This window comes from Pagrus pagrus (genome assembly GCF_965226575.1).
Source record: "Pagrus pagrus genome assembly, chromosome: 19".
NCBI lineage: Eukaryota > Metazoa > Chordata > Actinopteri > Spariformes > Sparidae > Pagrus > Pagrus pagrus.
The window spans coordinates 28,574,768-28,595,387 of NC_140203.1; the positions used below are offsets into that span (position 1 = coordinate 28,574,768).

At 41.0% G+C, this 20,620-nt stretch overlaps 1 protein-coding gene across 1 annotated transcript in view; it reads right to left on the reverse strand.

Moving 5' to 3' along the window:
- megf10 (multiple EGF-like-domains 10) overlaps positions 1-20,620 on the reverse strand; it is a 225,562-nt gene that overhangs the window by 40,962 nt on the left and 163,980 nt on the right. The window contains exons 18-19 of the mRNA XM_084383730.1: positions 4,819-4,947; positions 4,497-4,625 (exon numbers count right to left, since the gene is read on the reverse strand). Coding sequence (XP_084239856.1) covers positions 4,497-4,625; positions 4,819-4,947 — 258 coding nt within the window. The remainder of the gene's footprint in view (positions 1-4,496; positions 4,626-4,818; positions 4,948-20,620) is intronic.

Sequence of the window (20,620 nt, forward strand, 5' to 3'; positions counted from 1 at the left end):
GAAAATTCTATGCCACTTATTAACCATTTATATCGTTTGTTGAAGGCATGGCAGCTACCAGCATAATTATGTGACCCATGTGTATGTTTTTTGGGTTGTTTTTTATCATTCTTGCTGTTACTTGTTATTGTTAATTTTATTTAAGTATATGTATGACAACCTGTGAACGAAACTTATCTATATGACCTCTATCAGCCCTCCATTCAGAAGTCACTGAATTTGTTCCACATCAAGTTCCAATTCTTATTACCACCACCAGTGTCTAGACTCTGGTGGGAAGTCTCCTTCATGCAGGAAACACCTTATAAGTCGTACTGCTTCCCATTGTGACCTACTTCCTGCCGGGGTCCGAGCACCAAAGTCTATTCCTTCTGTTCACAATAAAATTCATCCTAAAACATATCCTCACGCTTGTTTTGTTTCTATTAAAAGTCTCTCCTGATTGAAATGCTGTAGTCAGTTCCAATGTTTAGAGTTTCGTCCAGTCTCTTAATAATATTTGCTCTGTGTTGAATGTGAATCTAAATATACAGTCGCAGTCAAAAGTTTACATACACTTGTAAGGAAAATGTATATCATGGAAGGTTTCACTTGCAATGATTTCTGCAGCTCTCTTTTTTCTGTGATGGAATGAGAGGAACACATATTACTTTGTCACAAAAAGCATTCATGAAGTTGGCTTCAAATCTGAATTTATAATAGGTCTTCTAAAAATGGGACCTAATCTGCTGGCTCAAAAATATACATACAGCAACTTGAACGATCAATTTAGGTGATTATAGAAAGTTGGCAAGTTTATTTACAACACTTATATGCATTAGGGGTCTCATTTATAAACAGTGCCAATGCACAAAATGGGGCCGAAAGAGGCATATGCCACTTCCCACTTATTTATAAAAACAAACTTGATGTGCACCTAGCAAACTCTGACCCATGTGTATGAACATTTTGGAGGCGAGGGGAATTGGTGGCGCAGATGGTGAGGTGGTGAATTGAAGCCAGATTGTAAAATGATGTCCCTCACACTTTTAATTCCACTTAATATCAAACGTTTTTAATAGATCCACATTGTGATAAACATTCAAACCATCAGTGTTGTGTGTACTTACTCTTGTAGCGAGCCATATTTATTTCATAAGCAACCTTCCATGGTAAAAGATATGAGCAAAGCCCAATCTCAAAAAATCTCTTGAAATAAAGTCAGTGAAAGCTCTCTCACACAATCGTTACACTTCCATATCCTCATTGTTAGTCCTAATCATAATGCAGGCCGAGTTCACCATAACTGAACTTTAATAAATAAATGTGTGTTTACGTATCAAACTTTCATTTTTATATGACATCCCAGGGTGGGGGAGACTACTGTTTGTCGCTATCATTTTGGCAGGTGTGAAGCAGTCAGGCTGATCAATGTAAAAATAGAAATTCTGCAGTGACACTGGTGTATAATGCTGCATGATGGATGCACAGACTTTTACTATCCTCAGACTGCTGGAAGTGAATGAAAGAATTAACAGCTTTGTAACTTCCACCTCACCCACAAATACCTTGTTTTCTGTGGCAGAATAATTGTTTTTCTTTGTTTTCCTCTCAGTTGTTGTCATGACTCACTGTAAAGAACCACTGATGAGTGGCTCATTTCAATGCATTATCAGTCATAAAGCACTTTGCATTGACCATTTATGGTCAATTGTGGGGTCAGAGAGGGTGGTATAAAGGGAAGATCCATTTGTGCACATTCCCAAATTGATTTGGGATTTATAAAAGGAAATTGTACACTGTTGAGCATACACCAGGTTATATTTTTTGAGGTACATAAATTTCCTAATTTGTACATATGCAAACATTTGGTATGAACTTCTCGGAGTTTTACAAATGAGACCCCAAATCACAGGGTACAGCAAGGCGTAAAAGAGATGGCAAGATGGAGTTAAAGGATAACTACCGTTTTTTACAACCTGGACCTTATTTCTGGCAAAATATATGATCATTTACTCACCCAGATAACTTTGGTGTCATTCGGCGTCGTTCGGACGAAATTAGATCCAGTGTAGCGGCGATATATCCATATAATGGGAGAGACGGGGCAGCGACACACAGCCTCTATATAACGCATTATCTGCCACGAAACTAGTTAATTTCATCAATATTTTGTTATGAAATGCTAGCGCTATTCCCCTCTGAGTCCGGGCTCGTCCGTTATCAACATCCGGGGTCAAACTAGCAGTAGCAGCTACAGGTAAACAAGCCGCGCTGTCGCGGGTGCGCGCGCTGCTCAGAGACAACATCTTCCAGGTCAGAGGTAGTAGATCAGCCTACAGACCCCGGATGTTGACAATAGACGAGCCCGGACTCAGAGGCTAATAGCGCTAGCATTTCATAACAAAATATGGATGAAATGAACTAGTTTCGTGGCAGATAATGCGTTATATAGAGGCTGTGTGTCGCTGCCCCGTCTCTCCCATTATATGGATATATCGCCGCTACACTGGATCTAATTTCGTCCGAACGACGCCGAATGACACCAAAGTTATCTGGGTGAGTAAATGACCATATATTTTGCCAGAAATAAGGTCCAGGTTGTAAAAAACGGTAGTTATCCTTTAACCCTGTAAGACCCAGATATAGAAAAAAATGAGCAACATTTTTTTTGACCTCTCAGATATTGTTTTAGGGGGCCTCTGATGTAGAAATTAAAGAGTTTTCAAATGTTTTACATTTTAGTAAGTTTTTAGGGAAATGTTGCAAATTTGCCACGCTGGGGATAGCTGGGAGCAGAATTTCTGTGTTTGTACTCACTTAGTCTGAACAGATATACAGAACATTTAAGTAGCCATGGTCTGAGTTTCCAGAGTTTGTCCTTCTTTTCCATCTCTGACACAGTCAAGTTGTTTGTAAAGTGTAATGAAGTCAACAGAGATTGGAATCTGTTGCGGGACATCACATCAGAAACAGAGATGTACCGTGTGTCTGTCTCCCAAAACAAACTCCTTGTATCTTTGTAGTTTTTTGTTTGTTTTTTAACTTCTAAATGATCTTGAGCTATTTTTCTCAGTGTTGCCCAAGTAGCAGTTTGTAGCATTAGGAGATAGAAAAACAGGTTCTGAATGTTCTGGAGTTGTTGCATTGTTCAGGGACAGGTGTAAATGGTCTTGAATGTGTCCCTGTCCCTGAACTCTAGCCATTTGCATTAGGCCCATCTTCAGGTACATGCCAAGCATCTTCTCAATTCCCCTATTATTGGTGTTAACAGATGTTCTATTTTTTTTTGCAAGCTGTACTCATGTGTGTTTCTTGTCAGCGCCTCAATCATGTCTTCTGTCACAAACTTTTGGAATAGACAGGGTGGTAGACCATGTGTCGAGGGTAGAGATCTAAGTATTTCCATTAGTATGTCCATAAGTATGATCATTTCAATACAAATGCTAATCAAAATTCCACTACATTCAAACAATACTGTCTGGCTGGCCTATTATGCTCTCTACTTATCATACTAAAAGGAACACATGCATCCCCCCAGAGTACTTACAGGTTCACATTCAAGACCATTTACACCTGTCCCTGAACAATACGACAGGCATCACCCCAACAACTCCAGAACATTCAGAACCTGTTTTTCTATCTCCTAATGCTACAAACTGCTACTTGGGCAACACTGAGAAAAATAGCTCAGGATCATTTAGAAGTTAAAAAACAAACAAAAAACTACAAAGATACAGGGAGTTTCAAATACCCTATACATTTTATTCATGTGTTTAATTATGGTCTAAGCTAAACTAACTAAACATTTAACAGTAAAAACACATTTAGAGCTTAGTTACACTGAATCATCTAACACTTTAAATTTCTACTACATTTTTTTTCAACTTGTGACCATGTGAGAAGTGCAGTGTCCTTATGTAATGTGTAAGGAGCACAGGCTATTTTGACTACCACCCTGATCCAACGTGGCAGAATTGCAACATGGACATAAGAAGCTCTAAATCAAATTTAATGAATGTTTTCCAAAATAACTTAATATGTACATGTTCTACACATTGTAATAGACACAAAAAAAAATATCTAAGGAATTTTACTTACTTTAATCCTGACAAATCAAGTCATGCAAAAAGAGGAGATGAGCTCAGCGGGAAGTTTGCAGGTAGAGTGAGTTCATGGCCAGATGACCGAACCTATAAACACTTACTCTATCCAATAGCATTGTGAGGACAAACAATAGGACCCATTAACTATGTAAATGTGGTCTTGAGAAAAAAAAACATTTGTAGGCATTTTTTTAGAATTGTTAAAAGTGATGTGGCAAATTTGCAACAGGGGGTCCTACAGGGTTAAAGGCAAGTTAAATATCTGTCTTTAAGCTAAAGGAAATTAAAACAATAACCTCATTAGACGTGCCTTGTGCCAGTGTTTTTTGCAGTTCAAGCTTGTGTTATATTTAAGTTATCAACATTCAGCTCTCACTTTCTCCCCCCACTCAGTCTGCACTTGCTACTCACCTTGGTCACAACGAGCTCCCTTCCAGCCTGGATTGCAGTAACATGTGCCAGTCATGTGATCACAGGTGGAGTTATTTAGACAGTCACAGACTTGACGGCAGCCATAACCATACGAACCAGGAGGACACTCTAAAAATAAGAAAAAGGCAATTGTTAAGTCAACCTTTATGTCCCAAACCTGAATTAACTAACTAACTAACTAACTAACTAACCAACTGTAAAGATATATATCTTTACAGAGATATCTCTCATTAGCTCATCTAAACAGGAGGGGATGTGGAAAAGAAGAAAGAAAGACAGGATGTAAGACAATGTAACATACTTTGTTCACAGTGTCGTCCCATGAAGCCGGTGCGACAGGTGCACTGTCCAGACATGTGGTCACAGTCAGCTCCATTCCTACACCGACAAGTCTGAGAACATTCCTTCCCAAAGAAACCTAATGGACAGCCTGCATGGGAGTCATACATCACATGAATGATCAGTTTTTGAAATGAAAGACAAAGGCTGTGTGACAGACACTGCATTGAAAACCAGGTTTAAGACCCCGTGAACACCTGCAAACCTGATAAATTCCCTACAGTTAACGGTAGTTTTCATCCTTTCTGGCTCATAGCAGGCGGTGTGACAAGAACTGAATATTGGCATTTATATGTCTTCGGGGTTTGACTTTTATTAAATTGTGTAAAGTTTGGGGCTGATTGGACACTGTATGTTTGATTTACAACAAACTGCAAAACCTGTTTAATGGCGAAACCTTAAAATTTGCTGCGGTGCCACAGGCATGTTGTGAGTTCTAAACACAAAAGTACAGTTGTGGTGAAAAGTTTGTAAGGAACATGTACTTAATTCAAAAAATGAAATAAGTGAAATATTTCAAGCCTTTTTTTGTTAGTATGGAGATGCTGATTTCCTTTTCCAGCAGAACTTGGCACCTGGCCACAGTGCCAAAACTAGTAGTTACTGGTTTGTTGACCATGGTATTTGTACAGTAGTAAATGGGGAGAGACATAGAAGTTTATCTTGTTTCAATTGTGCCATGAATTACACGTTTGTCAATTGAATAAGATCATTTTGCAAGTCAAGAAAGTCGCATTTTGTTGTAAAGATTATGAAGTGCCATTTAGTTTAGTATGTAACTGCTCAGTGAACTGCATTGTCTCGCTCACACCAACATGGCTGTTATCACAGAAAAAGCATTTTAAAGCAACACTAGGTAGTTTAGACTCATTACTACCCCCGGCTGGTTGAGAAGCACAATTATCTGCTACTAGTCGCTGTATGAGCATCCCTGGGGAAAATGAATACACGTGAATTTGTTGACGGAGCCAGCGAATCATGAAGCTTCGTTTGGAAACATCAAAAACATGACACCTCAATCGAGTGCCAACAACAAGCTAGATTCAGAGATAGCAGTTGGTAGTTTGTTAGCATATAGGCTGCACAGCACATTAGCATGCTAGAATTATTCTCAAAACCGAGTTGGTTATAGTGATTGCACCGACTAAGTTACTTCCAAAACACAACGTTTGGGCGTGAATGTGTTTAGTAACGTCTGAAAATATAACTACGTTTTCGGGAGTTACTGAATACAATCACAAGTTGACGTTGTGTTCGGCCTAATAACTACAACCAACTCGGTATGACAACAGTAAGTAGCATGCTAACGTTACCTCCCGATCACACTGTTCAACAATTACATTGATTATCTGCATGAACTAAGGAATCTGCAACTTTTCAAGACAAGAAGTTCATAGTGTTTTATTAAGTTACTCATCGTTTACAGTCACTACATGAAAACGTGCAAGCTGACATTGTGTTTGGTGTAATAACTACAACCAACTCGGTACGACAACAGTAGCTAAGTAGCATGCTAACGTTACTGATAACAACAATAGCCTAACGTTACCTCCCGACCACACTGTTCAAGAATTATGTTGATTATCTGCATGAACTAAGGAATCTGTAACTTTACAAGACAAGACATTCATAGTGTTTTAGTAAGTTAGTCATCATTTACAGTCACTACATGAAAACGTGCAAGCTATTGAAACGGACAGCATTATTATCTCCCGGCTTTATTACGGTTATAAACTTTGGACAAATAGAGCCCCAATGAACACCACATAACAACAAATCAACTCAAAGTAAAAGTCGGTAATAATATAATAATAATGATAATAAATATGTATTTATGTAATATATGACTTACAAATCCAGTAGCATCAAGGCTAGGTCGCCATCAGTTCTTTTAGCTTGCTCCACCGAGTGTAAGTTGGTCTAAATTTTATCCCTGTCCAGCTCATATTATATCACTTTCTCTTTTTCTTTTCTTTGCCTCCTCAGACAATACCTTCTTGGCTTTTTTAGCTGGCTTGGCCATGGCGTTGGTTTACAAAAAATCCAAGTAGCTGCTGGCTAAATCCACCGATGAATAAACGTGTCGTAAAGCAGGTCACACTAGACTTCTTTATGTCAGGTATGTTCCTACCCGATCTGGGAAGTTACGCAGTGCGGTTTCTGCCGGTGCGACCCCCCTCAGGCTGCAGAGGTGTCACCGTTCATTCTATTATTCTACCACTTAACTGAGTTTAGAAATATTATTTTAACGTCGAAAAACTACCTAGTGTTGCTTTAAACGGCGAAAATCTATAAAAGCAGACTTTGTCAGTGTTTTGAGCTAGCTAATGGCACTAGCTCTACAAGGTTTCAGTTATGGGTCACTTGAATGATTGTTGGATGTGTAGTCCAATTACTTATTTTCACAGTCTTATATCTCTTTAGTTTTATGACAAACTGCAACTGGAATTGGAAAATGATCTCTTAAATTGAACCTATATGAATTGTATGTGTAATTAATGGCACGATTCAAACAGGATTATTATCAGGATTATTTGTCGTCCTGCCATTCACTGCCAAACATATATAGGGTCCCATGGTAGTCCATTGGAAGAGGTGTGACTTTGCCCCTCTATCAGATATAGGAAGAGTGCGTGAGAAGACAGCGTTTATACAATGGTTGGCTTCTGGTTGGGTTTAGTGTATGGCACAGAGAGGGTTTCTTTCAGTTCTAGATAGGATACACATGCCTTTCTGTACATCTAGGCGAAATGTACCACAAGGCTACTTCGTTGAAACTTTGGTGGGGGGCTTTGTTGAGCCATTTTGCCACACCCAGTTTGCAGCTCTTTGCGGTTTCTGACACATTTGCCCATTTTTGTGAGTTTTGAGCATTCTTTGCCCATCAACACTTTCCTGTTTCATGGTAAAACCTCAACACAAAAGTTTAATAACTTTCATCTATAAAGTGTTTGCAATGCACTGACCTAATGTGAAGTCAATCTATTAATTCTCAGGGAGTAGCTTGTTAAAACTACTACAAGGAACTACAATTAACTTTTTTGTTAATTCTGGCTGCCTGCGTGGACAACCGATGATGGTGAAACAAAGCACACTTTGCTATAGAGTTCTTTATCAGCACTCTGCCACTAAAAATAGTGTTAATGTTGTGACTCATCCAACCAAAATAAATTGTAATCCGACCCACTGACACGCCTTAAAAGTAACTATAATTACTATACCGAAAAAGCCAATCATCACGCTGATGGTCTCACTTATGTAAGTCATACACTGTAACAAATTGCTGTATATTTACGGTAGATTTACAACAGTATCCTACTGTATTTTATATTAATTGTAAATTACTGTTAAATATTCATCCCTCACATGTAAATTAACAGTTAAATCAGTCATTTAACAATAACAGTAGATAACAGCATAAAACAGTATTTGTAATGAATTGCTGTAATTTTACGGTGGATTACAACAGTATCTTACTGCATTTTAAAATAATTGTGAAATACTGTTAAATATTCAGGCTTACATGTAAATTAACAGTTAATACTCAGTTAACAATAAGAAACCGTAATTTAACAGCAGTATTTGAGTATTTTCTGTCAAGAAGTGGAGACTAGTGCTAACAGCGCTTCTCAAGTCCAGTCATTATCCATCAGCATCTTACTGATGATTGCGGGTTTATGTTTCTATTTTGATGATAGCACTTCTTTACTGATCAAACTCTTCAAACTGGCTATTCCTGACCTTGACTTTGGAGAGCCAGCTCCGTCATATCATTCCACCCAGAGAAGTCCAGGAGTTCAACAGAGTAGGTAAAGTAAAGTCATGCTTATCTCCCGAAATTGGTAGTGTCTAGTGTTGTTTTGTCTGCATGATTATTGATCTGTTGACATTTCAGATGTTTCATTAGATCTGTTTCATTAGTTCAGGTTGCTAAATAGGGCTAAGTGAAACAAGCTCTGTAGCTAGCTTGAGCTCAATTAGCTGTAGGTGTTGCTGACCATAAAGTTTTTTTTTTAATGTAAAATGTATGTGTTATGTGTTTATTATCTTATCATTTCTTAATTTAACTCCAATAACTTCATTGCACACTTGTTTTCCAGCCTTTTAGTAAGTATTTTTGTAAATAAGGTAGGGCATCCTTTGACTCATTTGAAGTCAGCAAAAAAAAGGCAGTAAAGATGATAATCTCGTATATATAGTGACACCCGTGGTGTAACAGTGGCTACGCAGTAGGCTAAACTGAAAAAGACCGAAAAAAAAAAAACAGTAGGCGACATGCCAAGCGGCTTCACCTGAAGCGAGCTACCTTCACATGTAGGTCTGCAGCATTTGTCTACCCTCTTTGGCAGGCCAACCACTGCTGGGTGAGGTAAAACATGCCACTAACTTATCTGTCTAACTGTCTTTGAAAAGTCCCGGGAAAGTCACCACTGACATCCAGTTTTAATAATACTCATCGTATCACTGCAAATGCAAGGGCTTTCACCATTGTGTTACCCTATTCAGCGATAGATAGTGGCTTAACAGGAATTTACTTAAATGAACATCTTAGAGATTGTTACAAGTTGAAGATATAACTAACTTGTGCTTTTATAGAGCTGACTGTGCAACGACAAACAGGAAAGAGGATTTTCCAAAGAGAGTGAGTGAGGACCTACAATCGCCAGTCTCTCACCAGGTGGAGAAGTAAGGTATGTCAGTGTGTTCCTGCCAGGAGCAACATTAAAAACATATCAAACACATTTTATTATGTACATTTTATTATATTAGAATACCGCAGTCTCAACAGGGTGACTGTGCTTGGTTGAGAAGAGCAGCAGGAACGTGTGCAAATAATTACATCTGATTTTATCATTGATCAGAGGAACGGTCTGATTTCAAATGAGCGCATTGTTTTGCCTGCTCTTTAAACTTCTTAAAATACATGAAGTACTGTATCAGCTTGTCCAACTACTGCTTCAAGTACTGATGACTACATCAAGTACTGATTAAAATACTTGAAACTCAATTTTGCAAGCACACAATTTGTCTTCTGAAAATTTAGACGTTTCTAGTTTCTGCTTGACTCCATTCCTCCCACTAGTCCTTCTTAACATTCCAACAACATGCTACTTTTCTGACCTAGCCCATAGTCTCGGGAGGTACTAAAGGTAGGTTTAAGGAGGTAACCCTCTGTTACGAAGACATGCTGAGTCTGGCAGATTCATTTTTGTCCGCACCGGAGGAGTCTGTGAAGGCAGAGTGTTGTGATGCTAAGTCTGAATCCCCTGTGAGGGATAGTTTGCTGCCTGCCACAGCGGAGATTAATGTTGTAGTCGATAAAAGTGCATTCGTTAAAGCCCAGCAGAGTGATCCGACTCTGGCTGCGTGCCGTGCTGCGGCATTTAAAACAGATTCTGACTCCCGTGCGTACAGCGTTGTGGATGGCATACTGATGCGTAAATGGTACCCCGCTGCCGCTGGTGACTTAGGGTGGAACTCCCTCCAGCAGGTAGTGGTGCCCCAGAGTTTTCGCTCTCAAGTTGTCAGCGTGGCACATGATAATGCGTCTGGCCATTTGGGAGTTAGGAAAACTTATTACCGCATCCTGCGATATTTCTTTTGGCCAGGGTTGAAGGCTGATGTGCGCCGTTTCTGCCGCTCCTGTCATGTGTGTCAGCTTAGTGGAAAACCGAACCAGGTTATTCCTCCCGCTCCGTTGCATCCCATTCCGGTGCTCGGGGGTCTGCCTTTCCTGATGTTAGCCGTGAGAGAAAGCGTGCAGGAATCCACTGGTTTCAGTCCGGCTGAGCTGGTGTTCGGCCACACCGTGCGCGGTCCTCTTCGACTGCTCCGAGAGCAGTTTCTGTCCGAGATCGCGAGTCCAGCTGCTAATGTGTTAGACTATGTGAGCAGTTTCAGAGAGAGGCTGCATAACGCCCGTGAGATGGCCCACAGCACGCTGGCTGCATCTCAGGGAAAAATGAAAAAAGAGTTCGATAAAAAGTCCGTTAAGAGAGAGTTTCAGGTGGGTGATCACATGCTCGTGCTCCTCCCACTGCCCAGTTCCTCTCTTCAGGCGAAATTTTGTGGTCCATATGTGATAGAGAAACAGCTGAGTGAGACGGATTATGTTGTTGGTACCCCAGAACACAGACGAAAAAACAGAGTCTGTCATGTGAACATGCTGAAGCCCTATTTCACCCGCATTGACGGCAATATTTCGCCCTCCGTCAGACCTGTCACTGTAGCTGCCGCTACCGCGGCCACTCCTGCGCTGTACTCCCCGGAGAATGATGGTTTGAGTGTTGGTAATTCTCCCTGCCCACGACTGAAAAATTCCCAAATTGTCGCAGATTTGCCAGGCCATCTGCAGCATCTGGATGCTGCCGCACAAAAAGATATTGTTCATCTGATTGAAACCCATCCCACTCTGTTTAGTGACACCCCATCTCGCACCACTGTCCTCGCTCATGATATCGATGTGGGTGATCACCTGCCCATTAAGCAACATGCTTATCGTGTGAACCCGCACAAGCGCACGCTGTGTAAAAAAGAGGTTGAGTACATGCTGGAAAATGGACTAGCTGTTTCCAGCTCCAGTGCCTGGAGTTCTCCTTGCCTGCTGGTGCCCAAACAAGATCAAACACCCCGTTTTTGCACTGATTTCAGGAAGGTGAATAACGTCACAAAGCCTGATTCCTACCCGTTACCAAGAATGGAGGACTGTGTGGACCGGGTAGGATCAGCTACATTTGTCACAAAACTTGATTTATTGAAAGGTTATTGGCAGGTCCTAACAATTAACTCCTCGTGCCTCCGAAATTTCTGCATTTGTCACCCCTGATAGTTTCCTGCAGTACACCATCATGCCTTTTGGTCTCCGTAATGCACCTGCCACTTTTCAGCGGTTGATGCACCTGGTATTAGCAGAAGTAGACAATTGTGAAGTCTACCTTGATGACATTGTTGCCTTTATAGATACTTGGCCCCAGCACCTGAAAACCCTGAGGAAAATATTTGAAAAGTTAACGGAGGCCAACCTCACCCTGAATTTGGCCAAGTGTGAGTTTGGTAGAGCCACCTTTACATACCTCGGGAAACAAGTAGGTCAGGGTCAGTTGCGCCCAGTCCAAGCCAAAATCCAGGCCATCCTTGACTATCCTGTGCCTCGTACCCGACGTGAACTCCGCCGTTTTTTGGGGATGGCGGGGTATTACCGCGGCTTTTGCCGTAATTTTGCGGACGTGGTTGCTCCGCTCACTAGCCTCACCAGTGAGAAGACCCTTTTCTCCTGGTCCCCTGTTTGCCAGAAAGCCTTTGAGTCACGCAAAGCGCTGCTCTGCAGTACACCGGTCCTGGCGGCTCCTGACTTCGCTCATCCATTCAAAATGGAGGTTGATGCCAGCGCTAGCGGGGCAGGTGCGGTGCTACTGCAGGAGGACAGCCATGGTATTGACCACCCAGTTAGCTTTTTCTTAAAAAAGTTCATTGCCGCCCAGAAAAATTATAGCACCATTGAGCAGGAAACATTAGCCTTGTTGTTAGCACTGCAACACTTTGAGGTGTACATCGGTTCTAGACCGTTACCGGTGGTAGTCTACACCGACCATAACCCCTTAGTCTTCTTGCATCAGATGCAGAACGCCAACCAGCGACTCATGAGGTGGTCGTTGCTGGTGCAGGATTTCAACCTGGAGGTGCGACATAAAAAGGGCACCGAAAACGTGATGGCAGACGCGCTTTCCCGCGTGTATGGCCCAGGCTAATCACAAGCATTCATGAGAAGATGCTTGTTTTTAAGGGGGAGGGTGTTACGGCTCGCGCCGTCATTCCTTAGTAGGTGTGTATGTGTGTGGTTTTTTTTTGTTTCTTTTTTTTGTACAGAGTGAGAGCTCCTGTCTCCCCAGAGGATCGCGTGGCTCTCGCAAGTCATTGGGTCCGCATCCCTGCTGTGGCAGTGAGGGATTGGCTGTTCCGGGAAGCTGGGACTACAAGAGTCGGCAATATACCAGAGGACGTGGTGGATCGCTAACGTGCCAGCATTCACCAAATCTGAGAGCATCGTTGTACTGTTAAAATTAGAAATTCGTTAGAGTGTGTTTGTGAGCCCGAGTGCGAGAGTGTCTGTGAGTGTGCGTGTGCTCTGGGTAAAACCAGAGCAAGAGTGTTTGAGGTTAGGGAAGCAGTAGGGGTGAGCTGCCTTTTTCTTTACACCAGTTTTCTCCTGTTTTTGATTAGGTTAGGGAGTTAGGTTCAGCACTTGTCTTTTATTTCTTTTCTTTTTGATAGGGCTTAGATAGATTCGGACCCCGGAGTTTAGATCTGTGTTTTGTTTGTTGTTTTAGGCCTGAGCTCACCCTGAAGCCACGCTTCACACTTGTATATAGAGCACCTATTTCACTGTACATAATTGCACTTATCACTCGTGTTGTAAATAAATTGTTTTTTGTTACTCAACTTACACCGTGTTGGGTGTCGGTTATTTATGTTAGGCTCGGCTCCCTAGGTTGAGCGTAACACCCTCCCTAAACTATAACTAACCACCCTCTCTCCTTTCTGTCTCTTGCTTTTCTCTTCTTTGCACTTTTCGTCCTGTCTTTAAGCATTTTCTCTCTCCCTTGAACAGTTTATTGCTCTGGCCCATTTCTCTGACCTCATTTTTATGTTTCTTTTTCTCCCTCCATTAGTCTTTCATATTTTTATATTTTACCAGTGACGTTGTGTTGCTAATTTTATTTATTTATTTTTTTACAGGCACTCGTCATCGGTGACTGAGGAGACCAGCCCGACGCTGCTGTCAAGTACTCACTGTTCGCTCTTTCTTTCTCCCCATCCACTGTTCACATGCAAAAGACTTGTTTTCAAGCTAGACTATTCTGTTACACTGTTCTAGATGGTATTTCAATGCAGTGTTACACTGTTCTTGATGGTATTTTAAATCAGTGTTACACTGTTGTTGATGCTATTTTAATTCAGTGTCTGAGGTTATGCTCATGAGTTCAGTAATGCAGTTTCTTACAAATATGGTAATGCCATACCTTGTCATTTTTGTAATACAAATGTTCTCAATGTTACTAATCTTACAAAGTCTGCTGTACAAATGAGCACTTTGTAATAAACTACAGCAATGTTATGGAATGTATATTTTCTTGTGTTCTATACCAGGGTTCTCAAACGTATTACTTAAAGGTCTGCATCTGATTTTTATTCAAGGTCAGAAGTTAGGAATGATTGGCAATAACAAAAAAATGTAATCAATTCAGTTATGATTATGTCACTTCATTGAGCCAGCATGCATAGAAACCCTATGTTGATGATAGAAACTGAGGCAGACACAGCTCAGACAGTTTGGTAGAAGTTATTAAGTTAAATAAGTTATTATGTGAAATAAGTTATCAGTTGAATAAGTTTAAAGTGAGAGCTCTGTGCTGTCGGTTCTGGGAAACGGTGTTAGAGTGAGTGCTCTGCTCTGAGTTCTGGTTCTTGGTTCTTGAAAATGTTGTACTGTCCACTCTTTGCTACTCTCCTCCTCCGTGTCCTCCGCTAGCTTAACCTGCTACTTTTCTTCAGTTGAGCACAGACATACTGTATGAACAGTGATGAATGCATGTTGTTGCTGAATGTGTTTCTGATCCGCTCTAAGCACTAGAAGGCAAGACGTTAGTAAAATACAAGAAAAGTCAAGCTGTGTGTTTATTGTAGGACTTTTGGATGTTGACTGACTGTCGGGATGAATGTGGTAGCCTAGGGATGGGTATTTGAGAAGCCCTGCATACTTTGTATTTAAATTGGTGAGGATTTATACGAATGCAAAAATAGCAGATATTATAACACACTGGCATATACTGTAAAATTACCATAACCCACAGTTCTCCTACTGTCATGTACCGTAATCCAAAATGCGGTAATATACTGTTACATAAATTACGGTAGACGCGCTGTAAAATAACCATAACCCAGTTATCCTACCGTCATGTACTGTAATACGGCAATATACTGTTAAAATAATACTTGCGTCCCTGCTGCCAGTATTTTACTGTTATTTTACAGCGAAATTCTTTACAGTGTAGAGATACATCAGTATTAAACTGAAGTTGCCTCGCAACTAGTTAAAAGTTCCTTGAAGTACATTGAAAATAAAGCATCTGTATAAGGCCAAAAAAAGAGAAACTTATTTCAAAATGGCCAACGTCCTTTTGGGTTTAGGGTATGGCACCAAGATGTATTTTTGTAGATCAAGATGTGCTCGACATTGCCTACCGAATATGCACACCATTTTGCCACAAGCAAGGGCGCAATTTCCACTGGGGACTAGGGGTGTGCAGAGCAGCCGATATTTGTATCTGTATTTGTATTTGTTGAGGGGGGAAAAGTATTTGTATTTGTATTTGTATTTGAGTAAAATTCAAAATAGGCGTAAATTTTTTTTTGAGTTACACTTCTAATTTTCGTTATAGTGTAAGTATTCTTTAATTATCCATTATAATAATTATGGATATACAATATTGGTTGATGTTTTTCCATAAATCCAGCAATGAACATGTAACAAGGAATGTCATTGAAAAGAAAATAACATAACAGCCATTACCTCATCCATGGTTAAACCAACAACTAATAAAATATCATTGTGAACGTTATGAACCCCACCAACACCCGTCCTTGTTGGAGGACGTTGAACAGACAGAATAAAAACAAATAATACTTAAAAGAACTGTTCTTTCTAATGCACAGAATTCCAAGAACTAAACTTGATCTGTAAATAATATGACATAGTAGCCCATAGCTAACGGTCATTATGCTTCTGGCCTCTAGCTGGTCTTTTTAGTAAACTTTTCTCCCCCGGTCTGCTGTCAGCAGGGTCGCCGGCTGCAGCAGCCTCGCACCCGCTCGCGCACGCTCAAGCCGCTTTCAGCCGTGCTCGAGCGGAGCGGGGGAGAGAAACAATGTGTATTTCTTTTACTCTGTGGAAGATCTCCCAACGGAGTGAGGGACAAAGCAAGTGGGACAGATCTGCCCAGTCACTGAGCAGCGCGCGTTTCAGACAAGCCACAACGCAGAGTGTAAACAACGTCACTTGGTTCAGCAGCACCATGGACAGCTGCGGGGGCGGGGGGGGGGTCGGAACAGCGGTGTTTCGATGCCCCCACCCCGACTCCTGAACGTCACTCACTCACTCATCCGGGCATGTACTGCGGTCTCATGAGGAAACGTAGCTTTTTGATATGATGTTTTTCTTGTTTCCTGAATACAAAAAGTATTGTATTAAAAAAAGTATTAAAGTATTTGTTCGAAATAAGTATTTGTAAAAAACACGTTATTTGTGCCTTTCCGAATACCGTATTCGGGTTCAGCTCCACCCCTACTGGGGACAGGGGGGGCATGTCCCCCCGACTTTTTAGAGTTTGAAAACTAACAGTAGGCACAGGCTGTAATTGCAAAACAACAAGAAACCCTGCGCATACTGACCGCGCGGAAGTCAAATTTTTTTTAAAAGCGCTCCTCACGGTGGAGCTGAGAACAGCGGAGTTTCCTCTAGTACAGCTGAACAGCTGACATGTGGTCAAGACGTACAGACCTGTCACAGTCTCACGGTGCATTTCATAATTATAAACTTCAACCTCAGAGCTCTCTGTCCTCAGATTGTCCTCACCTGTCCTGAACATCACACAGGGACAACATCGAGCCATGGAGCTGCTTGTGTGATTGGTTACTGAGTTGAGTAGTTGATTTGTGTCTGACTGACTGTCAGTCTGTGACCAACACTGTCTATGGTGCTGAAAGCTCAAGCAGGTTGATGTCTGTCTGAGTCAGTAGCTAACATGTCTTTGTTACAACATAAACTTTAAATGGACACAGACACATGGTAGCCACTGACTCAGACAGTGACCTGTGTGTGTGTGTGTGTGTGTGTGTGTGTGTGTGTGTGTGTGCCAGAGGGGGTGAACTGTGGCATTGTCTTCTGCAGAAATATTTAGTGTGACTGGCATGTTTAAATAATGGAATAAATGCAATGTTTAAATAACTATCACAAGGGCCCATCGAGAATGCTCCTCCCTCTCTGTGCTGAGACCCACGCTCCGCCACTGGTAGTATGGCTAATGACAAAATAATAGGCTAGGGTTAAATAGAAATGGCATGATTTAAGCTCTACGCAGGCAGAAATCGAGTGCACTATGCGCGCACAAATTTGCCGTTCCTACTTGTGTCCCCCCCCGATTCTGAAACTAAAGTTTCGCCCCTGGCCACAACCCATCCTGTGACCTATATCAGATTATAATTGTGACTACTACAGACATGTACGCCAATTTTTGTGAGTTTTCTAGTAGTCCATCCATAAGTAAAACAATATAGGTTCTTTGAACCCTCTGTGCTCTGGTCCTAACTAATTAATTATGAATTTTAGATTTACTAATTATGCACATATCAAATTCCTGCAGTTACTGAAGATTATATTGTCACGTGATATGTTGCGCATATTCATGTTGTTGTTATGGTATGGAAGGTATACATCTAACAGTAGAGCAGCTCCTCACCATCACTACCACCCTTCATTCAGTCTCCTATGGGCCTGCCGACGTTATATCTTTGTTCTTCTGTGCTGCCAGATTGGATTTGTATTGTGAACTTTAAAAAATCATAACTTGAAAAGTTTTTGCAATACAGCTATATGATTTCGCAAGAGTTGGCCTGGAATGACCCAATGAGGACATTTTACACATAACTTCAATCCATTCTTTAAAAGTGGACCTTGGAGAAGATTTTCAAGTACTTAAAATTATTCTACAATCAGTAACCATGGCTAACTATAACCACACCCTCTTATGTTTTAACAAGTTAATACTATTTAGTAATAAACCAAATAGACACAAGGTGGAGGACTTGCTTCAGTGCATTCCCAACATCATATTCAAAAGAGATCCAATCTGTTTCCACATCTGCTACTCCACAAAAATATAACAGGGGAATAAGAGTCCCTCCTTACCACATCTCGAGCATAAGTCAGTCCATTAGTTTTAATTTGGCAATTTATTGGGGGTCCAATAACTTCTATTATTATTTTATAGACTATGAGCTGATGAGCTGATATTGTGCTTTGTTTGAAAATGTATGCCAAGAGGCTATGAGGGTTTTCTATGAGTCTTCAGAGATTCCTTGACCGTTGCCTTTTTTCCCAGGCCATTTTTAAACTTGTCAACTGTGGCGACGGAGTGCTTCTAATATATTCATAGAATTTGGATGGTTCAAATTGTTTGTGTTTAGCAATAGATCCTGAATTCCAGTGATACCATCAAGTTATTTTTTATTTTTATTTTTACAGTTTATAATGTCCAATTTATTAGAATCTTAGAATTCTGTGGTTGGTAGATCATGCTTATTTTTTAGACCCTCCCCCCATGAGGTTGTCAAAAATCTGTGTGCCTGATTTGACCCATCTTTCCCAAAAGAAAGACTTGCTATCTATTAATAGCTTCTTGTTGTGGCTCTTGGTGTGGCATATGGATTGGACTGGATTTTTAAACGGCACTGGTTTACCTTGTTGAGTAAGGATGGGCTCTAGGGAGAAGGAATGTGTCAATTCCTGTTTGATTTTTAACCCAAGAAGAGACCTTACCATGACGAAGACCCAATTTGGAAAGTTGGGATAATGAGAAAGCACAGTGATACCAATAGATGCCATATAGAGAAAGCCAACCTCTTGTTTTGCTGCATATAATTTTGCTCTATAAATAAAGATATTTTCCCTGCCCTAGTTCTCTACCATTGCATTGAATCTTTTCAGGAATAATTGTGGGAGGGACAGGTTATATATAAAATGTTATTTTTTTTAGGAGCTTTCATTATTTTAATGAAGTTCATTCTTCCTGGGCCCTATTTTCTAACATAGTTTGTATATTTTGAAGGATGGGTGTAAACCCTGAGTTAGACTGATCCCAATACATACAATTAACTCTGGCATCCTCCTAAACTGCCATTTGGCTCTTACAGCTGTGGGGAAAAAAACAGTGGCATAGCCTCTGATTTTGCCTAGTTAACTGTATAATCAGATCCGACAAAATACTGATATTTCTGCCAATATTTCTTCATCACCATCAATCGGGGATATTTGTTGGTAGTCACTACACTGCTTAAGCTTTCCTCCTTTCTTTCTTGAGGGTGATCACAGCTGAACTCATTTGCATCCTGATAGACAAGAAGCAGTCCTGCAGCAAGCTCCTTCTGAAATATCTTATAAAGTTTGCCGTAAAAAAGGTTATTTCCCATGGAGTACCCTGTTAAAAGGCTGTTAAACACTTGCCTCACTTCAATGGAAATATTCCCTTCATATAATGCCCTTTGTGCTTCTGTCAATACTAAACTCTTGTAACTTTGCTGTCTCCATTATTCCTTGTGATGTATATAGCTCTTGATAATACATTTTAAATGTGTTGTTTATTCCTTCTGTGTCAGTGACAAGGTTGTTATTGAAGGAATCAGGTTCTGTTTGAAGTTGCTTTACTTTATGTGCCAATACCCTCCCTGCCCTTTCACCCTGTCCATAGTCTCTCTGCCTTGTACGTCTTCTGTAATGTATTGATGAAACCACATTTGAGCTTATTTAAATTATTCCATGTGTTGTGATTTCTGTTTTCTATATAATGCTTCACTAACTTTTTAATATCTTTTAATATCTAATTTTAACATTTATGTCACAGTTATACAGTATATTTGTGTGTGGATCTGCTTGTGTGTTTTTTCCAGAGGTGCACTGTGGGGGCTGGGCGGTGTTACCTGATTGCCAGAGCTGCTGTCTCACACACACCTGCAGCGCTTTTGGAGTGATTAGCACCAGCTCTAATATCCTGGTCTCCACTCTACCCGCTGCCAGATTATTTCGTCTCTCGGACGTGGTTTCTTGGTCTCAGTCTCTCAGTGTGTTTGCTTCTAGAGCTTTTTGTGTTGTGCTTCATGCACATTAGTAAAGTGTTTTTTCTTCGACTCTTCCAGAGAGTCCCACCTGCCTACACCAGCTGGGTGCCTTGCCACCACCCAGCCTCTAGCACCTCTGCCACCAAGTCCTCTTTATTGTTTGGATCCCCCAGCCAAACACTCCATGCACTTCTCTCTCAACTCAGTTTTGAACTCAACCAGCTCTCCACTCAAATGGTCTCCCCTCTCCTCTCTGCTCCAGCCTCAGTGATGCTGCATTCCAGTTACATGGGAGACCACTCGCCCGAGTTGCTCTTACGCAAGAACGTGACGTCATTTCCTGGCTTGTAGCACAAATAGCGTTCCCGTTTGTCATCACTACACGACGAGTCGGAAGAACATGGACTCCATCAGGGCAGTAGCAGGCTAGTCATTGTTATTGTTATTGTTAGCTACATTAGCCTCTTTAGCAAACCAGCTCGAAAACAAATTTTTACATTATATGCATAAATTGGTGACCGGATTAAAACAGCAATGTAATCAAGTGTGTAAGAGCATTTAATCGACATTAAAACGACCAATGTGGTACAAATACAAAGAAAATACGTCAATTACGAGTGCAGCCATCTTTGTTTGATGAGTCGTTTGTCTATCCTCGCTCTACTTGGTGTACTCTCAGGAGCACCGAGTCAGACAGTGGATATTCCGACAAAAAGGGGGCGTGCCTCGGTGAAATGTCGCGAGTCACCTGCAAGATTTCCCACTTTACAACTCGGGCAGGTGGTCTCTAATGTAACTGGAATGCAGCATGAGTAACCCATCGCTACACCAGCCTGCTAAACCTATCATTCCTCCACCTGAGCATTCTTCGGCTG